Source organism: Podarcis filfolensis (genome assembly GCF_964270895.1).
Source record: "Podarcis filfolensis genome assembly, chromosome: 6".
Classification (NCBI taxonomy): Eukaryota; Metazoa; Chordata; class Lepidosauria; order Squamata; family Lacertidae; genus Podarcis; species Podarcis filfolensis.
In genome coordinates this window covers 11,062,311-11,080,765 of record NC_139609.1, presented here as the reverse complement: position 1 = coordinate 11,080,765, position 18,455 = coordinate 11,062,311, and the positions used below count along the sequence as shown (strand labels likewise).

At 41.9% G+C, this 18,455-nt stretch overlaps 1 protein-coding gene across 2 annotated transcripts in view; it reads left to right on the top strand.

Annotated features, from left to right (window-relative positions):
• Window positions 1–12,529, top strand: part of EDEM3 (ER degradation enhancing alpha-mannosidase like protein 3) — a 41,336-nt gene extending 28,807 nt beyond the window's left edge. The window contains exons 16-21 of one of the 2 annotated variants that reach the window (XM_083620084.1): window positions 762–915; window positions 2,844–3,038; window positions 4,609–4,774; window positions 6,466–6,651; window positions 8,076–8,123; window positions 8,900–12,529. In XM_083620084.1, coding sequence (XP_083476210.1) covers window positions 762–915; window positions 2,844–3,038; window positions 4,609–4,774; window positions 6,466–6,651; window positions 8,076–8,123; window positions 8,900–9,291 — 1,141 coding nt within the window. In that variant the 3' untranslated portion in view covers window positions 9,292–12,529. The remainder of the gene's footprint in view (window positions 1–761; window positions 916–2,843; window positions 3,039–4,608; window positions 4,775–6,465; window positions 6,652–8,075; window positions 8,124–8,899) is intronic. The other variant, XM_083620085.1, reaches the window with a different exon arrangement.
• The last annotated feature ends 5,926 nt before the right edge of the window (window positions 12,530–18,455 follow it).

Genomic DNA, 18,455 nt, shown 5'->3' with positions numbered 1-18,455 from the left:
AGGTAAAGGTAAAGGCACCCCTGACCATTAGGTCCAGTTGCGGACGACTCTGGGGTTGTGTGCACATCTCACTCTATAGGCCGAGGGAGCCAGCGTTTGTCCGCAGACAGCTTCTGGGTCGTGTGGCCAGCATGGCAAAGCCGCTTCTGGCGAAACCAGAGCAGCGCATGGAAATGCCATTTACCTTCCCGCTGGAGCGGTACCTATTTATCTACTTGCACTTTGACGTGCTTTTGAACTGCTAGGTGGGCAGGAGCTGGGACCGAGCAACGGGAGCTCACCTAGTCGCGGGGATTCGAACCGCCGACCTTCTGATCGGCAAGCCCTAGGCTCTGTGGTTTAGACCACAGCTCCACCCACGTCCCTAACTAGGTGATACAGCTGCTTATATTGAGCTGATATACTTTTATGCATTGACTAACGCATAACGATGAAATCATTCGATACAGTTTGGTTTGGATGACTCCACGCAGTGGAATATGCCTAAGGTTCTTGTATCAGAATTTCCCAGCCTGATTGCAGCTTGTCTATTTGCAATGGATGATGGGAGTTGTAGTCAAAAAGATCTGCGTGCAATAAGAGAAAGCACGGCTTGTGTTTCAGCCTGCCAACTTCCAGAAGCCTTTTCATGCATTTTATTATCCGTTCAGTGGCCTCTGACGGCTACGCATAGCATGTTTTAGTCTTATGCACCTCATGTATATTATTCAGGTACCATCAATTCAGTTCTTAAAATGTAGGTGGCATGCTTTCTCTTGCAGGGAAGAGAGTTTGGGCACCGGACCAAAGCCCCCCCTGAGAGCCAGGGATTTCATGGCCAGTAATCCTGAGCATTTAGAGATCCTAAAGAAGATGGGAGTCAGCTTGATACACCTCAAAGATGGAAGAGTTCAGCTGGTGCAACATGCTATTCAAGTAAGATCTTGCCCTAAGTATAGACACTCCTTTACCCTGGCCAGATTTAACGTTCTGCCCTCTGCCCTGCTGTTAGGCAGATATGAGGGCAAACCATATGAGTCACGTGTTTGCCCATGTGGCTCATTGGAAGTGGAAACAAGTCTGCATGTATTGCTGCACTGTAGTTACTACGAGGATCTACGCCTGACCTTTATTGCCCCAGTTCTACAAAAGCTTAAAAATGAACCAGAGCTCCAACGTATGAGAGCCTTGGTAGAAGATAAGGTTCCTGAAATTACGATCAATGTTGCCAAATTCTGTGTAGCCGCTATTAGGCTCAGGAAACAAGAGCTTTCCAATGCCAATATGCAGGCGAAGGCAAATACTTAATTTTATTTATGCTGTCTAATTTTAAATTGCTGTTATGGCCTAATCTGTATTGAAATTGTCCTTTGTTTTTTTCGGTGTTATGCTTTGCTGACTAGCTGTACAAGTTAATCTGGTCTGTGACCGTTTAATAAAATTTGATTTGATCTTGCCCTGTCATAGCACCTCAGTGTAGTTGTCCTCAGTAGGAAGTTCACATGCAGGCATTTTATTTTATTTTATTTGGAACAAGTTTCAGTTTAATTATAGTAAGGTCGGAGAGGTATAAATATGGATATAATACATTGGAATAAATTAAGACTTTCCATTATGAACAAACTACCTGCATATAAAATAATGATTTATTTAGAATTACGATTTTAATTATAATCATTTTTAATTTATAATCAATTCATTTTGCTCCAGACACTGCCAGTTTGGATACCAATAGTTCATCTGAACTATTGGGAGAAAAAAACTTAATAAGTTTATACAGTGGACCCTCTAGTTACGTACTGCTCTGGATATGTAACTTTCAGGTTACGAATGCGGCAAACCTGGAACTATATACTTCCGGGTTTTGCTGCATGCGCAGAAGCAATGACACCATGTGCGTGTTCAGAAGCGGCTCCTCTGCCTACAGACTTTTTGGGTTGTGGACGGACCCCCAGAATGAATTTAATTCGTATCCGGAGGGTCCACTGTATTTCAGTCGGACTGACCTATAAGGGTATTGCCCTTAAGTCATTGAGTTTGTTTACTAATCCTTATACACTCACATCATTTATTTTTATTTTGTATTTTGACAAAGTAATAATAATAAATAAATATGTGCACCCCACCCTCGAGACCATTGTAACTATCCAACCTCCCAAAATTTCAACACCTCTTGCGATGGTTCGACCCCTTTCTATTTTAACAGTAAAAATTCTACAAATATTTGTAGAATTTGGCACTCTTAAATTTAGGCACACAATAAAGTATTCTTCAAATACTCTGCAAGTAACACAGTTGTACTGTCTAGTAGTCCATTCAATCATGTTTGAATTTTTAGTGGGAGACAGGTTTTTCAAAATATTTGAGCTATAAAGTTGAATTGAATATGTTTCAAATTTTGAGGTCATTACCATGACAGGTCCTCGTCAGTGGTGACACCGATGCTCTAGAACTTTCCAGGTTAGCCTTTCTCCTCACTTGTTCTGAGGACTTTCTGGCACCGAGTAGGGCTGCTTTATTCCAGAGGGCATCTTGAATTCTCTGAACTGTTTTTTTTTTACTGAGGAGTATTGTGTCTTGCTGCTGGCAGTGTAATGGTTCTTTTGCCTGTGTTTTTATATTTTTAGTATGCACGTGGAATTTTATACTGAAAATACCCCTGGAAGTGTTGTCAGATACAAATAACTGTTTATTTACTTTTTTTAAAAAAAACCAAAAACTAATTCTAAAATATTTTGGCTAACGCTGGATGTCTAGAAGTTCGGAACAAACTAATTAGCATGTTTCCTCAGGAAATACTGTTGCATGTTTTGTCTGCAGGGTTAGAATGAAAAAATGCTAGATTTTGCTTCCTTTTTCATTAGGCAGCAAGCTCACTCGATGCGGAAGATGGTCTACGGTTCATGCAAGAAATGATTGAGCTGTCCAGTCAACAACAAAAAGAGCAGCAGCTACCTCCTCGTGCCGTTCAAATTGTTTCCCACCCGTTCTTTGGCAGAGTGGTTTTGACAGCTGGCCCTGCGCAGTTTGGAATGGATCTCTCCAAACACAAATCAGGGGTGCGTTCTGTCTTTACAGCCTTGTGATTAAAAAAACCCCCACTTGTATGGTTTATATGGAACTTATGGGAAATTGTTAACATACAGAAATTTATTGTATCTAAAAGAAAGAGTTCCATATCATTTTATTAAGCTTTCTGTTTTACAATTTAAAATACTCATTTTTACATCCTTAAGATATCAATGACTTCCCTTCTTCTCTTTCCATGCTTCATTTTACATATATAAATCCCTGCATATTTTACAAAAACTATACCATTCAGTATTCCATTACTGCATCCATCAAAACTTGTTGAATTTATCTTAATGCTGCCAGCGTTTTCAGCTGTACACAATTATTTCCCGTATATTCCATAAATGTTTTCCAATCTCTTTAAACGTATGTTCTCCCTGTTCTCTTATTCTATATGTTAAGTCTAAAAAAAACAACAAGAAGAGTTGTTCTAGAAGCCCCCTAAGTCAAGAAAACATAGCAACTCTGAATAACTAAGGCCAAAAGTAGATGGCTAACTCATTCGTCAGGAGATGGAGCGGAGAGGAACAGTCTGAATAGGTGCTGGGCAAGATTGTTTTATGTATGAAGCCAGTTGAGGCTCCCAATTTTGCTCACCAGGCCATTTGCCCCAAACCATATCCACCCATCCCATACCTGACAGCGTATGTGATGTCAGGTGTGGGGCAGATAGAAGTGCAACTGTGTTAAACTTCCTGCGCATTAGCTGATGCATGATTTGTTGCAGGCAACACGTTTTTATAAAGTGCAGTAGCTTCAAATGCCACTATTCTAATTTAGCATGCAATGAATTATCCTACTGGGGTAGCTCAGTCGGTAGAGCATGAGAGTCGGTAGAGTCCTGCATCGTAGGGGGTTGGACTAGATGACCCTTGGGGTCCCTTCCAACTTTATGATTCTATGAATGAATTCTGCAATAACTGCCTTCACTGCAGTTATTGGGCACAATCCAGTGCAGTGTGCCGAAGCTGTTAGATTTCACTGGGTTTAAGAGCACCAACCCTGGGTTGGATGATGATCAGTGCTGGATTTACATATAAGCTAAACAAGCTATAGCTTAGGGCCCCACTCTCTTGGGGGCCCCCAAAAAATTTAAAGAAAAAAACCCTGGATGTACAATTCCAAAATATAAGATAAAAAACAAATAAAACAAAACCTACATACAGCAACAGTGTTTTGTGTTGTGTAGGCTCCTGTGATGTAAGTAATGGGCCCCGCCTGCTAGCCTGCTCCCTAAAATATCACTGGTTTGCTTATTTCTATATATAGGGTGCCTACATTCCGCATGTGCAAATGGCTTTAGATGCCTATTAGGTCCATAAATTACCATATAGCATATATTCAACAGAAAAAACAGTGACAATTTGTTGTTGACAAAGGATAGCTGGGCATATAACAGGCCCCATTACCTACTGCTTAGGGCCTCATCAAACCTAAATCTGGCCCTGATGATGAGGGTTGTATTTCGTATTATGCTCTTCATATATTTTAGTGCGAAAGATGCAAATGTTTACATGCTTGAATACCGTATACTAAAGCCTTTCACCTCTTTAACAGGCAAGAGGATTTGTAGCAGTCAGTAAACCATATAATGGATGCTCTGAGATCACCAACCCTGAAGCGCTGAAGGATAAAATTGCTTTGATGCAAAGAGGGCAGTGCATGTTTGCTGAAAAGGCACGGAACATCCAAAAAGCTGGGGCTATAGGTGGCATTGTTATCGGTAAGTGAAACAGAAAACTTATATAAAGGTTTTTTGGTTAACAGTAAGACACTTGAAATGTTAAGGCAGGTGTGACTCGTGCACTTTAATAATTTTAATGTGAACAGTTTTGATGTGTACCCCAGCCTATCTATAATATTTATTTACAGTCATATCTTGGGTTACAGACGCTTCAGGTTGCGTTTTTTGAGGTTACGGACCGCTGAAACCCGGAAGTACCGGAATGGGTTACTTCTGGGTTTTGGCAGTCGCGCATGCGCAGAAGCGCCGAATTGCAACCCGCGCGTGCGCAGATGTCTACTGTATTTAAAACCTTTTAAACTTTTATACAGTAGTACCTCGGGTTACAGACGCCTAAGGTTACAGACTCCTCTAATCCAGAAATAGTACCTCGGGTTAAGAACTTTGCTTCAGGATGAGAACAGAAATCGCGCAGCGGTGGCAGCGGGAGGCCCCATTAGCTAAAGTGGTACCTCAGATTTAAGAAAAGTTCCAGGTTATGAACGGACCTCTAGAATGTTCTTAAGTTCTTAACCCGAGGTACCACTGTATACGACCCTCCTTCTAATTCAGTGTACGGCATGAAGTAATGCAAACTATTACCCAGGTTAAGGCTTGGGCAATGCAAATTGTCTCATTAAATAAAATAAAATGAAATACTTTGGCATTTAAAGGATCACAGTATGGGTGCCTCATACTGAGTTTATTCCAAAAACCAGGATGCCTCATGGGTGAAAAAGCCCTTGTGGTTGAATAATGAATTTCTGATAGAGTAGGTGGTTGGTTAAGGGCTGTCGAAGACCTCCAGATGGTCTGGTTGCCTGGATTGCATTCATATCCCACCTTTCCTGAGGAGCTCACAGTGGGTTGTATGAGAAGACGCATGCCTTCAGGTATTCAGGTTCCAAGCCATTTAGGATTTTTAAAGATAAGGACCAGCACCTGTAGACAAAGAGGCAGCTAGAAGTTTATTTAAAATTGGTATGTATTATAAGTGACGCGGGTGGCACTGTGGTCTAAACCACTGAACCTAGGGCTTGCCGATCAGAAGGTTGGCGGTTCAAATCCCCGTGACGGGGTGAGCTCCCGTTGTTCGGTCCCAGCTCCTGCCCACCTAGCAGTTCTAAAGCACGTCAAAGTGCAAGTAGATAAATAGGTACCGCTCCAGCGGGAAGGTAAACAGTGTTTCTGTGCGCTGCTCTGATTCGCCTGAAGCAGCTTAGTCATGCTGGCCACATGACCCGGAAGCTGTCTGTGGACAAATTCTGCAACTCCAGAGTTGTCCATGACTGGACCTAACGGTCAGGGGTACCTTTACCTTTACTGTGGTACCTCTGGTTACTTACTTAATTCGTTCTGGAGGTTCGTTCTTAACCTGAAACTGTTCTTAACCTGAAGCACCACTTTAGCTAATGGGGCCTCCTGCTGCCGCCGCGCCGCTGGAGCATGATTTCTGTTCTCATGCTGAAGCAAAGTTCTTAACCCGAGGTAATATTTCTGGGTTAGTGGAGTCTGTAACCTGAAGCATATGTAACCCGAGGCACCACTGTATAAGTGAATCTGGTTGTATTGATCTGAATTCTGCTAACCAGGTTTTATACTGATTGAAGGTCCCAAGTAACTTTCAAGTTGCACTGAGAATTCAGTGGGTGAAAGTTAATATTAATGGAAACCCTGCTCATTTCACCTAGATGACAACGAAGGAAGCAGCAGCGACACAGCCCCTCTCTTCCAGATGGCGGGTGACGGCAAGAATACAGACGACATCACTGTGCCAATGCTGTTTCTGTTCAACAAGGAAGGCAGTATTATCCTTGATGCCATCCAGGAATATGAAGCTGTAGAAGTGCTGCTTTCTGACAAAGCAAAAGACAGAGGTAAGAGCGAAAACCATGTTAGCGTGTGAAAGGTGGCCTCGGCTCAGTTAATTCAGTCCAAATTTCAGCAAAGGAGGCCAAAATAACAGGATGAATGCGAGTCTCAGGAAGATCAGCAAACCCATAACACAGGCATAGGCAAACTCAACCCTCCAGATGTTTTGGGACTACAATTCCCATCATCCCTGACCACTCGTCTTGTTAGCTAGGGATGATGGGAGTTGTAGTCCCCAAACATCTGGAGGGCAGAGTTTGCCTATGCCTGGCATAACAGCAGTAAGGTCAGTCTTCCCAAAGGGCTGAGGAGGTAGCCAATAGAACACCAACTTAAGTAAGAATCCAAGAAATTATACACTTCTCAGTCTAACTTTTCAGGTAATTGGTAGAAAATTTTAAGGCTACAGTAGTTAAACATGTAAATCAGTGGATATGCCTTGGGCATGATGAATCTCAGTTTGAGCACTATCCCACCTTGAAGTCCTGTTGATTCCCATTGGGGTGTTTTAGCAGGAACGTAATTTAAAAGGCTGACTTAAGATGGCTTGCAGGCTTGTCATATCTATTTCAAGATGCAAGTAGGTTCTTCTTGATTAGGGCCAAGTTAGCATTCTCCTTGGGACGTGGGTGGCGCTGTGGGTTAAACCACAGAGCCTAGGACTTGCCAATCAGAAGGTCGGCGGTTCGAATCCCCGCGACGGGGTGAGCTCCCGTTGCTCGGTCCCTGCTCCTGCCAACCTAGCAGTTCGAAAGCACGTCAAAGTGCAAGTAGATAAATAGGTACTGCTCCAGCGGGAAGGTAAACGATGTTTTTGTGCGCTGCTCTGGTTTGCCAGAAGTGGCTTAGTCATGCTGGTCACATGACCCGGAAGCTGTACGCTGGCTCCCTCGGCTAATAAAGCGAGATGAGCGCTGCAACCCCAGAGTCGGTCACGACTGGACCTAATGGTCAGGGATCCTTTACCTTTAGCATTCTCCTTAAAGCTCCCTAGATTTCTCCCACCTTTTATGTTCCTAGAATATTTCTCTTCGGGTGGCAACTTTCTGACCGCTGTATCACATTTTATTTATAAAAGCATTTGGGAACTGCCCTCTCACAAAACAGCAGGTTGGTGTACAACAACATAAAGACATTTAAAAGCAATACAAAGCAATAATTAAAATGATTGGCTGCTTAAAGGATGTCGTAGACCCCATAGCATAAAAATAATCTTCCAGAGATGTCTGAAAGTCAAAAGCGAGGATGCCTTTGTACGCAGGGAGGGCATGTCAACAGTATTCTTGTGTTGGTGTGCGGTCCCTTCAAACCATTTTTTAAAGCAGCAGCTATGTTAATGAATGAATTGCCATTGTAAGTTAGGAAATTTCTGAATTTAAAATGCATATGTGCTTTTTCCCTTCTTCCTGTGCTACCCTTGGATTGTCAGCAACTATATTTAAAGATAAAATGATCCCAAACTACATTATTGATAGCAGTAAGTATCAAACATCTGTATGTTTTTGCCCAAAATTCTGAAAGCATTTCTCCTTTGGGATGTTCGCTTTGACAATGCTGAATTGTGATGCAAAACGAACCAGCCTAATCCTTGATTCATGAGTAATGTATGTTTCAAGTCATTGAGGTGCTGTTCTCATGTTGGTCTCATAGGTGACATATGGACACTAATAATCTCTAGGAACTTTGGGGCAGATAAACCACTTGAAAGATCAGCCATTGGTTAGTTCAGACCGAAAGGGTCCTTTGGGCAGATTATAGTAATTGATTTTTAGAGACGTTGGAAACCATGCATATATTTTCTTTGCAGAAAATTTCTTCGGAATTGTTCCAAAAATAACTATCAGCCTCAAACTCTTATACACTAAACATGTGTAATAAGAGGGTTAATTATGACATTATTAATAGCTGTGTTTATTTGATAAAAACTTGAAAACAGATACAGCTGTACCTTGGAAATGGAGCAGCTTAGTTCCCAAACATTTTGGCTCCTGAACGTCGCAAACCTGGAAGTGACTGTTCCAGTTAGCGAACTATTTTTGGAAGCCAAACGTCCGACGGGGCTTCCGCGTATTCTGATTGTCTTCAGGAACTTCCTGCAGCCGATCGGAAGCCGCGCTTTGGTTTCTGAACATTTTGGAAGTCGAACGGACTTCCGGAATGGATTCCGCTTGGCTTCCAAGGTACGACTGTACTCAAGAGCCATAAACTACAGTTGTTTAAAAAAAAATCATTGTGTTCCTTTCCCCTCTTAAGATTTGGAAATGGAAAGCATGGATCAGAAGTCATCTGACAATGATTCTCATAACCAGAGGTCAGAAGAGATTTCAGCAGATTTGAACTTGGTCAATCAAGACCCAGAAGGAGAAGGTGGGTTGGAGTCACCTGCAGAGTTGGGCAGCAATAGTGTTTCCCTTATGGATCAGGAATCCTGTATCCCTAAACTCCAGGAAACTAATAAACTCCAGGAAACCAGTAGTCAAGCATCAGACTTGGAAAATCACCCCGAGGAGCAATCAAAGATTGAAACTGACTCCAATCCCACTGATAGCTGGGATAATAATAAAGGACAGTCTATGGAATCAATATTAGCTGATTGGAATGAAGACATAGAAGCTTTTGAAATGATGGAAAAGGATGAACTATAACTTCTAATAAAGTGCTTGTGGGACTACAAAGTGGTGAACTTGATGGAGGATAGTAAAGACCCTAGCATCTGAAAATTAAAAAAAAGAGAATTGTTCAGTATTGGGAGGAGCAGCCAGGTTCCATTGGCAAAAGCCAGCATGTGTTAAAATTTGTATTGTTTTTCTTCCCCCTGTTTTATGGAAAATGGGAATGTGCAATTGACCCATTTGCAGGGTTCCTTTGCATGGTGCTGTAGCACAGGAGGTTCATTCAGGGAATGATTTGGATTCCTCCTGCGTTCCACGTTGCTGTAAGTGAGCTTTGTCTAAGCCTTAGGAAGCAGAGAATGAATGAAACGGGGATTTCAATGCACCACCGAGTCTGGATGGCTAGTTGGGGCACTGCACATGATGGCTACAGGCTGGCTGTCGGCGATGATGCTTTTTCAAGGGTCTATACCGTATCTCAGAAGCCTTTTTATGGAGACACGGCAGAAGGTACTTCAGGCTGTGGTGGCCTTTATAGCGAGGGCAGAACAGCAGGCAGCTCTGACGTGTCCTGTGCCACTTTATATAGCGAGTGTGCTGTACCTCCTTTATCACATCTTCCATTTATTATTTTGAAGAGCGACCAAGATAACTTGGGTTTATTCTTTTTTTAAGTTCCTAGTTCAAGTCAAGATTGCCTTTGATTTACAGACTATGTGCTCGATTAGCAAAAAAAAGATTAAAACCGCAGTTAATTCTGAAACTTGAATCTGAGTAATGGGGCATAGCCTCTTCTCTACACTCCCATTACTTTGATTTTGCACCTTGCACAGTGAATCGTGAGCTAAAATAAGCCAAACTTGCTTCCTTGCCGATTTCCTGGGAAAGGTACCAAATCAGATAGTGCTGGGATAGAATTTATTTCATTTCATTTTTTTTGCAACTTTAAATCAGCCTTACATCAGTAACATCTCTCTATTCCTGTATACAGCTTAAATTTCTGTGCACAAAAAAGGCCAGTATGTCCATAGGAAAGTATGAAGTCAGTGAAAGACTGGTATCATGTGTAGATTTTTTTTTTTAAAAAAAAAGTTGTAGAAATCCTAGTGTGTTTGACAGCGATCATGTTTCACAAATGTCTTAAAGTGAGCTTCTTTTTTTTACAAACCCACGTGTAGCTAAAAGACAAAGAAAAACAATACAGCTGCATCTACGCAAGACTGCCAGACGTTGCTTATTTATATCCAGTCTTGATTATGTTTGTCTTTTTTGTTCTCGGGTTTTTTGGCTGTAGGAAACCGATTTGACACGGCACAGTATGCGCTGTGCCCTGTTCTGCCACTTTATGTATAAATGTGTTTTTGTTTTAATTGAGAACTAGCAGAATCCCTGTTAGGGTGCTGGGCTGTATGTGGGGAGAGCAGGGTTGTACCCCAGTGCTCTCAACCGAAATTCATTCGGCGACGGGCGTTTTTGGAGCGCACAGACTTTTTCTTAAGACAGCACTTTACCTTCCCCATAGAAGTGAATTATCAACCGTTGACTTAGACATACATATAGGGAGAAAGTAAAGCTGTATCTCTTGGGATTCTACTGGTATGTGAACTAAACCTGCTCTCTGCTTTTGTACCCCAGTGAACTGAGCAGTTCAAAGGGCAAGTATACCTTTATCCGTCCAGTCCCAGATTGCGTCAATGTCGCGTGCAACACAAATCCTTAGAAACTGGCTATATAACAGTTAGGTTCATTTCCGGTCCGCACCCGAGGATTGATCCTAGCACAAAAAGGTGCAAAGGCACCTTTCTAAAAAACATATCAGCCAGGTGGAAAGACCTTATTCTTATGGATGAAACAGTGGTGCGAAATCTTAGTGGACAAATGAATAAAAGTGTCCTTTAACTTTTTTCAATTCTTTTTTCCCATTTGCACATGTGAGTGTTAGGTGTGGGGCCTTCAGCATTTTTTTTGTGGAGTTCCCAGAGATGAATTATGTTTAGACCGGAGGCTTTAATTTTGTAATGATTATTTTTTTTTGTACGTGGACTGTTCCTTCAGGGAATTTGAATAGAGGCTTCTCTAAAGTGTCCTTTAGTAACTTAGGCCTAGAGCTTAGAGGAGAATGTGTGCGTTTCGGGCCAAATGCACTTAATTTTAAGTTAGAACTGTAAAAAGCAAGTGGGATGTTCTGCATGTCTGAGTAATAGTGCCACTCGTAAAAAACTTCTCAATATTAACTCTGTCCTAGGCTATAACTTACCCCATCAAACTGCTATTTTTATTAGGCCTTCAATAGTTACGGCTCATTTGGTGTTTCTGGTGAACTGGTGTTTCTGGTGAACTGAATCTTTAGTCATTGTATCTTCACCAAGTGTTTTAGACAAAACAGCAGCTGCTAAATTCCATTTCTTCCTACCGATAATTTATTAAGAAAGTGAGCTACCTGTTGCTTATTTGTACATAGTCCATAATGTGGATTTTTAAGTTGATGTATTGACATCGAAATATCTGCACACCTTTTGAGTTTTCCTCATTGATTCAGGGATTATTGAAAGATTCCCTTGCCATTAGAAAGGAGCATCTGAACGGTGGTAGAGTCTACCTCAGATATAGGTTGCCCTTTTATATATTTTTTGTTCTTCATCATAGCCATAAGCCTGTTGGACAATAGCAAAAAAGGGTTACATGTTAATAGCTAAATTTGGAGACTTGTCTTTTGGAGAGAGCTTACCAATTATGAGTTAATATCTTCATATCACAACAGAAGCCCTTTTTTTGGACAAGCATTCCTGCATGTGGTTGGGGCGTTCGTTGAGGAAAGGGTATCAAATGAGCTGGCACAATAACAGGGTTAATTTCTAATCAGGATCTTCCTAAACCTGCTGTCTTGTGCTTGTTTCGGCGTAGTTATTTATAGCAGGTTCATAGAGATCCCAGAGAAACCCTATAGTTAGGACAACAGAGGAAACATTCTATGAATGCATAACCGTACATCCAGATTTTATAAGACTTTTTACCAGCCCAATTTACAGCCATATATTTTCTTATGATGTAATTTATGAAAAGTGTAATAAGGGGTGCTGCAACACGACCGTTGTTGGGTTTTACTGTCTGGTAATTTTCAGTGTGTACAATATTCCTAAGGGCAACTGTGTACTGTGATGTAGAAGTCTGAGCTCAAAGTGTATATATAATCCTTGTATATAAAATTGTGTACCTAATTATAATTGCTGATTGTAAAGATTTAATAAAATATGTAAATATTCTGGTCAAAGTGTTTTGCTTCGTATATTGTCTAAAAGTTCCTCCTTATTTCTACTCTGCCATTAACGTCTTGTACCTTCCTCTGTTTCCCCCTAGTCACTCTCTTGTTCGTCTCTCGTATCTCTCCTGTCCCATCCATTTCCCCCTCCTAATGCTTTATGATATCTCCTCCAAAAAATTTTTGCTTCTTCCTCTGAGTTCAGCCTCTTCCCGCTCTGTTTATAAGTGAATGAAATTCCTTCTGGGAATTCCCAGCGGAAGGGGATGTTATTCTTTTTGAGTGCATCTGTTAAGCGTTTATATTTTCCTCAACCTAGATGGTATTTCACGCGTGATTATAATTTCTTGTTCTCCAATTCTGAGTTTTTTCTTCTTCTTTGCTTGTGTTATTTTATCTTTTAAAATTCGTGAGTTAAGAAAGACTAGGCAATCTCCAGGCCACCTATTGGGTCCCGCAGTTCTTGACCTAATTCGGAATGCTCTGTCCATGCAGATAGAGATGTCTTCTTCTTGGATTTCTAACCAGGATGCTAGGGTTTTATTATTACTTTGCTTTGTATATCAAAGCAGGTGACAAGCAAACAAGTTTCTCCCAGTTGCCTTATCTTCAAATATAAACAATGCCAAATCTAACAGATGCTCCCTTCAAAATGTAGCATAAGTGTAATCTCAGGCATGAGGAAGGAATTGGTGTCCTTTCGAGGCCATAAGTGACATTATCCGAAAGGCACGGAAGAAATATAGAGAGTTGCTGTTTTTTACAGCTCTATAAAATTCTCGTATGCCTTGTAGAGGAGTTGCTCCCCCCTCCCAGAAAATAAAAACAGACCCTAAAAGACCTCTCAAAGCTCTGTAAGCTGCCAAGACCTTACTGGTATGCATTGTTTAATATAAGAATATAATATGGGTTTCAGTCTACAGCAAATGTGTCGGAACAGCAAAACAAGCATAAAGGTCAGGTCTGGGCCCCACATTTATCCGACACATTCTGGGGCATGTCCAGAGGAGGATAACAAAAGATGCGTGGTTACACTGATGATGGCGTGTCTTGGTGTTCTTGGTAGAGTCTTTGTCTTTTTTTGGTACCAGTTAAAGTGCTTTTTGCAGTCTCATTTACACAGAGATGTTTGATGCCCTCTTTTTTTTGTACAGTCATACCTTGGGTTAAAGTCGCTTCGGGTTAAATCTTTTCAGGTTGCGTCCCGCGGCAACCCGGAAGTAATGGAATGGGATACTTCTGCGTTTTGCCGCTCGCGCATGCGCTCAAAATGACGTCATGCGCAGAAGCGGCGACCTGCGCACGTGCAGACGCGAGTTGCATTCTGCTCAGGTTGCGAACGAGGCTCCAGAACGGATCCCTTTCGCAACCAGAGGTACCCCTGTATTTATGTGAACTGCCCTGGAAGTATCTATCGAAGTTCATAATTTTATTTTCGTTATTTTTTTAAAAAAAATCACCTTCCACCCATCTTTCAAGGCAACGCTCAAACCACAAAAGCAGCTGAAAAGAAGCAACACAAAAGCAACAAATGAATTCAGAAACCATGCCAAGGAGTCTCTCATGACAGAAACCTGTTAGTCCAGCTGGGGAAGGTTATCAGAACAAAAATCTCTTCCGTTGTTTCCAGAGAGCGCATATTAGTAGGAACTTGTTGCTTCTCAACAGAAATGCTATTGCACAAAATGGGCAGCTACACTAAAAGCCTGTCTCTGATGCCAGTGTCCTGGAAGAAGCAAAGATCCCCAGTGTCGAAGCAATGATTCTTCAACATCAACTTCGTCGAATGACATGAATGTTTAAGATAACGTTTGTTAAAAGACCAGAAGCTTTGTTGCTAGGCATTATAGGTCAAGACTTGCCAAACGAACAGAGGAAACTACCGTATTTTTCACTCTATAGGACGCACATTTTCCCCTCCAAAAATTAAGGGGAAATGTGTGCGCGTCCTGTGGAGCGAATGCAGGCTCCTTGGCTTCAGCGATAGCAACGCGAAGCCTCTGAAGCGCAGCGGGAGCGGTCCCGCTGCGCTCCGGAGGCTTCGCGTTGCTTTCGCTGAAGCCTGGAGAGCAAGAGGGGTTGCTGAGCACTGGGTACCTTTGGGTACCTTTTGCTGAAGGGTAGGTGCCTCTTCAGCTAAGGAGCAGCGCCCCTTCAGCTAAGCGGGAGGAGAAATGGAAGGGGCTCCGTTTCTCCTGCTGCTTCGCTGAAGGGGCGCTGCGCAGAGAGGGGGAGATTTTTTTTCTTCTCTCTAAAACAAGGTGCGTCCTATGGTCGGGTGCATCCTATAGAGCAAAAAATATGGTATTTATGTACGCCACAACAGTGGCTAGGATACTACTGGCCCAAAAACGGAAAGACAAGATACCAACTAAAGAAGAACGGCAAGGATAAACTGATGGGCTATGTGGAAATGGCGAAGCTAACTGGGAAACGTAGAGACAAAGACAATAGAGAATTTAAAAAAGACTGGGAACCATTTATGTTATACTTACAAAAACATTGTAATGAAGTGAACTCACTAGCAGGGTTTGGGTAAACACAATTAACAAAATGAACATAGAGATTGAGGTGTAAAAATTGGGAAATAATAAAGTGTAAGAGGCAATTTGAAAACAATTACTTTATAAAAAGTATAAGAATAGAACAATATTTAATCTAAAGAATTTAATATTAAGGTATGATAAAGCAAGCAGGAGAAGTTAATACGTAAAGAACCAGAAGAGGAAGTTGAGGGAAGTCATGGGGGTGGGGAATATGGAAATTGTATTTTTTCTTGGAGATTGTAATGTGTATAAAATTGTAAAACTTAATAAAAAATTATTAAAAAAACAAACATCAACTTTGTTGGACTGGTCACGTTGTCCGGATGCCTGATGATTGTCTTCCAAAGCAACTACTCTATTCCGAACTTAAAAACGGAAAGCGTAATGCTGGTGGTCAACAAAAGAGGTTTAAAGACTCTCTCAAGGCAAATCTTAAAAAATGTAGTATAAACACTGACAACTGGGAAACACTGGCCTGCGAGTGCTCCAGTTGGAGAACAGCCTTTACCAAAGGTGTCATGGGCTTTGAAGACACTCGAACTCAGGACAGAAGGGAGAAACATGCTAAGAGGAAGGCACGCTTGGCAAATCCACACCGTGATCAACTCTCACCCAGAAACCAATGTCCCCACTGTGGAAGGACGCGTGGATCCAGAATTGGCCTCCACAGTCACTTATGGACTCACTGTTAAGACTTCATGGAAGACAATCTTTCTGTTTAGGGAAGTTTTTAATGTGTGACATTTTAATGTATTTTTAATCTTTGTTGGAAGCTGCCCAGAGTGACTGGGGAGACCCAGCCAGATGGGCGGGCTACAAATAATAAATTATTATTATTATTACTCGGCTATGAGTGATCGCCAAAGAGATATAACATGGTGGTCTCTTAAGTATCTGATTAGCACCAACACTGGGATGCAATCAACTCTCTTGCAAATACGTTGGAAATTAAAGACTCAGATGCAAATTCTTGTTCCCGTTCAAATGACACATCCAATGCTGGGTTCAGAAATGTTTAAATTGCTTTGAAAGGGAACAGATCATTCCTCTCATGGCTTTTCTGGTTATGTAGCTAGCTGCTACAGTAAAAGTGTGAAGCCGCTGTCTATACATGGTTAAGTGGGAAATATAATCAGAAAAGGAAGCATTAGAAGCGAAGCGACGATGGTCTCAGCACAGATAATACCATTTCACCCCCTAATTTAATTTCGGCATTGGTCTTGCTTTGTTGGACAGAGCTGAACATAAGCATGTGTGTGATGTACCCTCCTATTAGAGAATCATAAAAGATTACGGAGCTATTTTAGGCAGCAGCTCTCCATGGCACACTGAATAGCTGAATCTCCCTGTGACTTGATTCAAAGATGCTATTAATAGAGGGGGTAGCATGATGTTTTGGGGAAGGTATGCCTTATCAAGTACCTGAATATCTGGTTTCTCTCAGCAATATGTTCTCTCTTTTAAATCTCCTGGCCTTTAAAAGTTTTGAGCAGACTGTGGTGGGGAAAGGGTGCAATGCATTTTTACCTTAATCCTACAACGGAAGCCTACTGTAGCCTTAATTTCAAGCTTTTATCCAACAATTTAAGTGCCGTTCAAGTACTCAAGATGTGGATTAAAAGGAGCCAGGATAAAGAAATCACTTTTGCTCCTTCAAACAAACAAACAAACAATAGCATTTGGGCCTCAATCCTGAAATAAGCTCACTTGAATGTACTCTATAGGCTTCAGAACTGTAAAGAGTACAGTGGTACCTCAGGTTAAGTACTTAATTCGTTCCGGAGGTCCGTTCTTAACCTGAAACTGTTCTTAACCTGAAGCACCACTTTAGTTAATGGGGCCTCCTGCTGCCGCCACGCCGCCAGAGCACGATTTCTGTTCTTATCCTGAAGCAAAGTTCTTAACCTGAAGCACTATTTCTGGGTTAGAGGAGTGTGTAACCTGAAGCGTATGTAACCTGCAGCGTATGTCACCCGAGGTACCACTGCAGGGAATTACGTCAATTTCAGAAAAGGATATTATTGAAGTTGCAGCAAGCATGCTGGAGTTTTTAGCCTCTGCATCAAAATCCGATACTGCTAACATTCTCCAACATGGAGACTACATTAATGAGATGTTTCCTCCAGAAGAGATGAGCGAATGCTCTGGGAATAGCATAGGACTGTACTTTGCATTTCCCGTAATATTTATAAGACAGCACAATATTCAAGATTAATGCTTAATTTTCTGTGGCAAATGCCTTTGAGCTGGTGTAAAGGTAAAGGGACACCTGACCATAAGGTCCAGTCGTGGCCGACTCTGGGGTTGCAGCGCTCATCTCGCTCTATAGGCCGAGGAAGCCGGCGTACAGCTTCTGGGTCATGTGGCCAGCATGACTAAGCCGCTTCTGGCGAACCAGAGCAGCGCACGGAAACGCCGTTTACCTTCCCGCTGGAGCCATACCTATTTATCTACTTGCACTTTGACGTGCTTTTGAACTGCTAGGTTGGCAGGAGCAGGGACCGAGCAACGGGAGCTCACCCCATCGCGGGGATTCGAACCGCCGACCTTCTGATCGGCAAGCCCTAGGCTTTGTGGTTTAACCTACAGCGCCACCTTTGAGCTGGTGTAGGCGATGCAATGGCAAAAAATAAATTTAAAAAGGCTAATGAACAAATAAGTTGAGTTGCCTGTGAAGATTTGAATCCAAGATATGCTGCGCTAAAAATCATATAAAAATCAGCACCTGCTTCCTTTCAAAGGAGGACATGGTAGTGGTTACTATCACATGTATTTTAGTTCTTAAGATATAGAGGGATTCCCCAGATGAACAAATCTCTTCTGGCACTTGCTTTTATTGTGTGAAGAGTTACAGAAAACTGCCAGAAGATGGCAGTCCAACTAACCTAAAGCTTTAAAGTGCAAGAACTACCTTGATACAGCAAAACCCTCCCTATTCTGTGCTTGTTTTTCAAACTGTGACCATCTACATAGGTGCCTTTGTAGACAAGACTAGAAAATGGTCTATGGAGAGTCCAGCATTTGGATGAAGCCCCAGCTGCACTGAAAAGACTTCAGGGGGAGATAAAATATTTTTAAGGGTACAGTTTGAGGGGATGCTAGTGGTTGTGTTTCTTTTTATACACATAAAACAGATTACCTGCAAGGATTTCTGTTGGGGTGCAGTGTTGGTATTCAGGTGTTGCAGCCAGCCATGCCTTCTTTTAGGATCCTTTCTCCACATAAGAAATGCAACATAAAAGGAACATTTTTGCACCATGCTCAAGGTCTTAAGGCACAAGATGTGTGCAAGAAGGTCAGGCAGACATACAGCAAGAGAAAGTCAGATGTAGGCACCCTGTTTTTGTGGTGTTTCAGTTTATGGAGAGGAGGGGAAAACCACCGCAACTCAT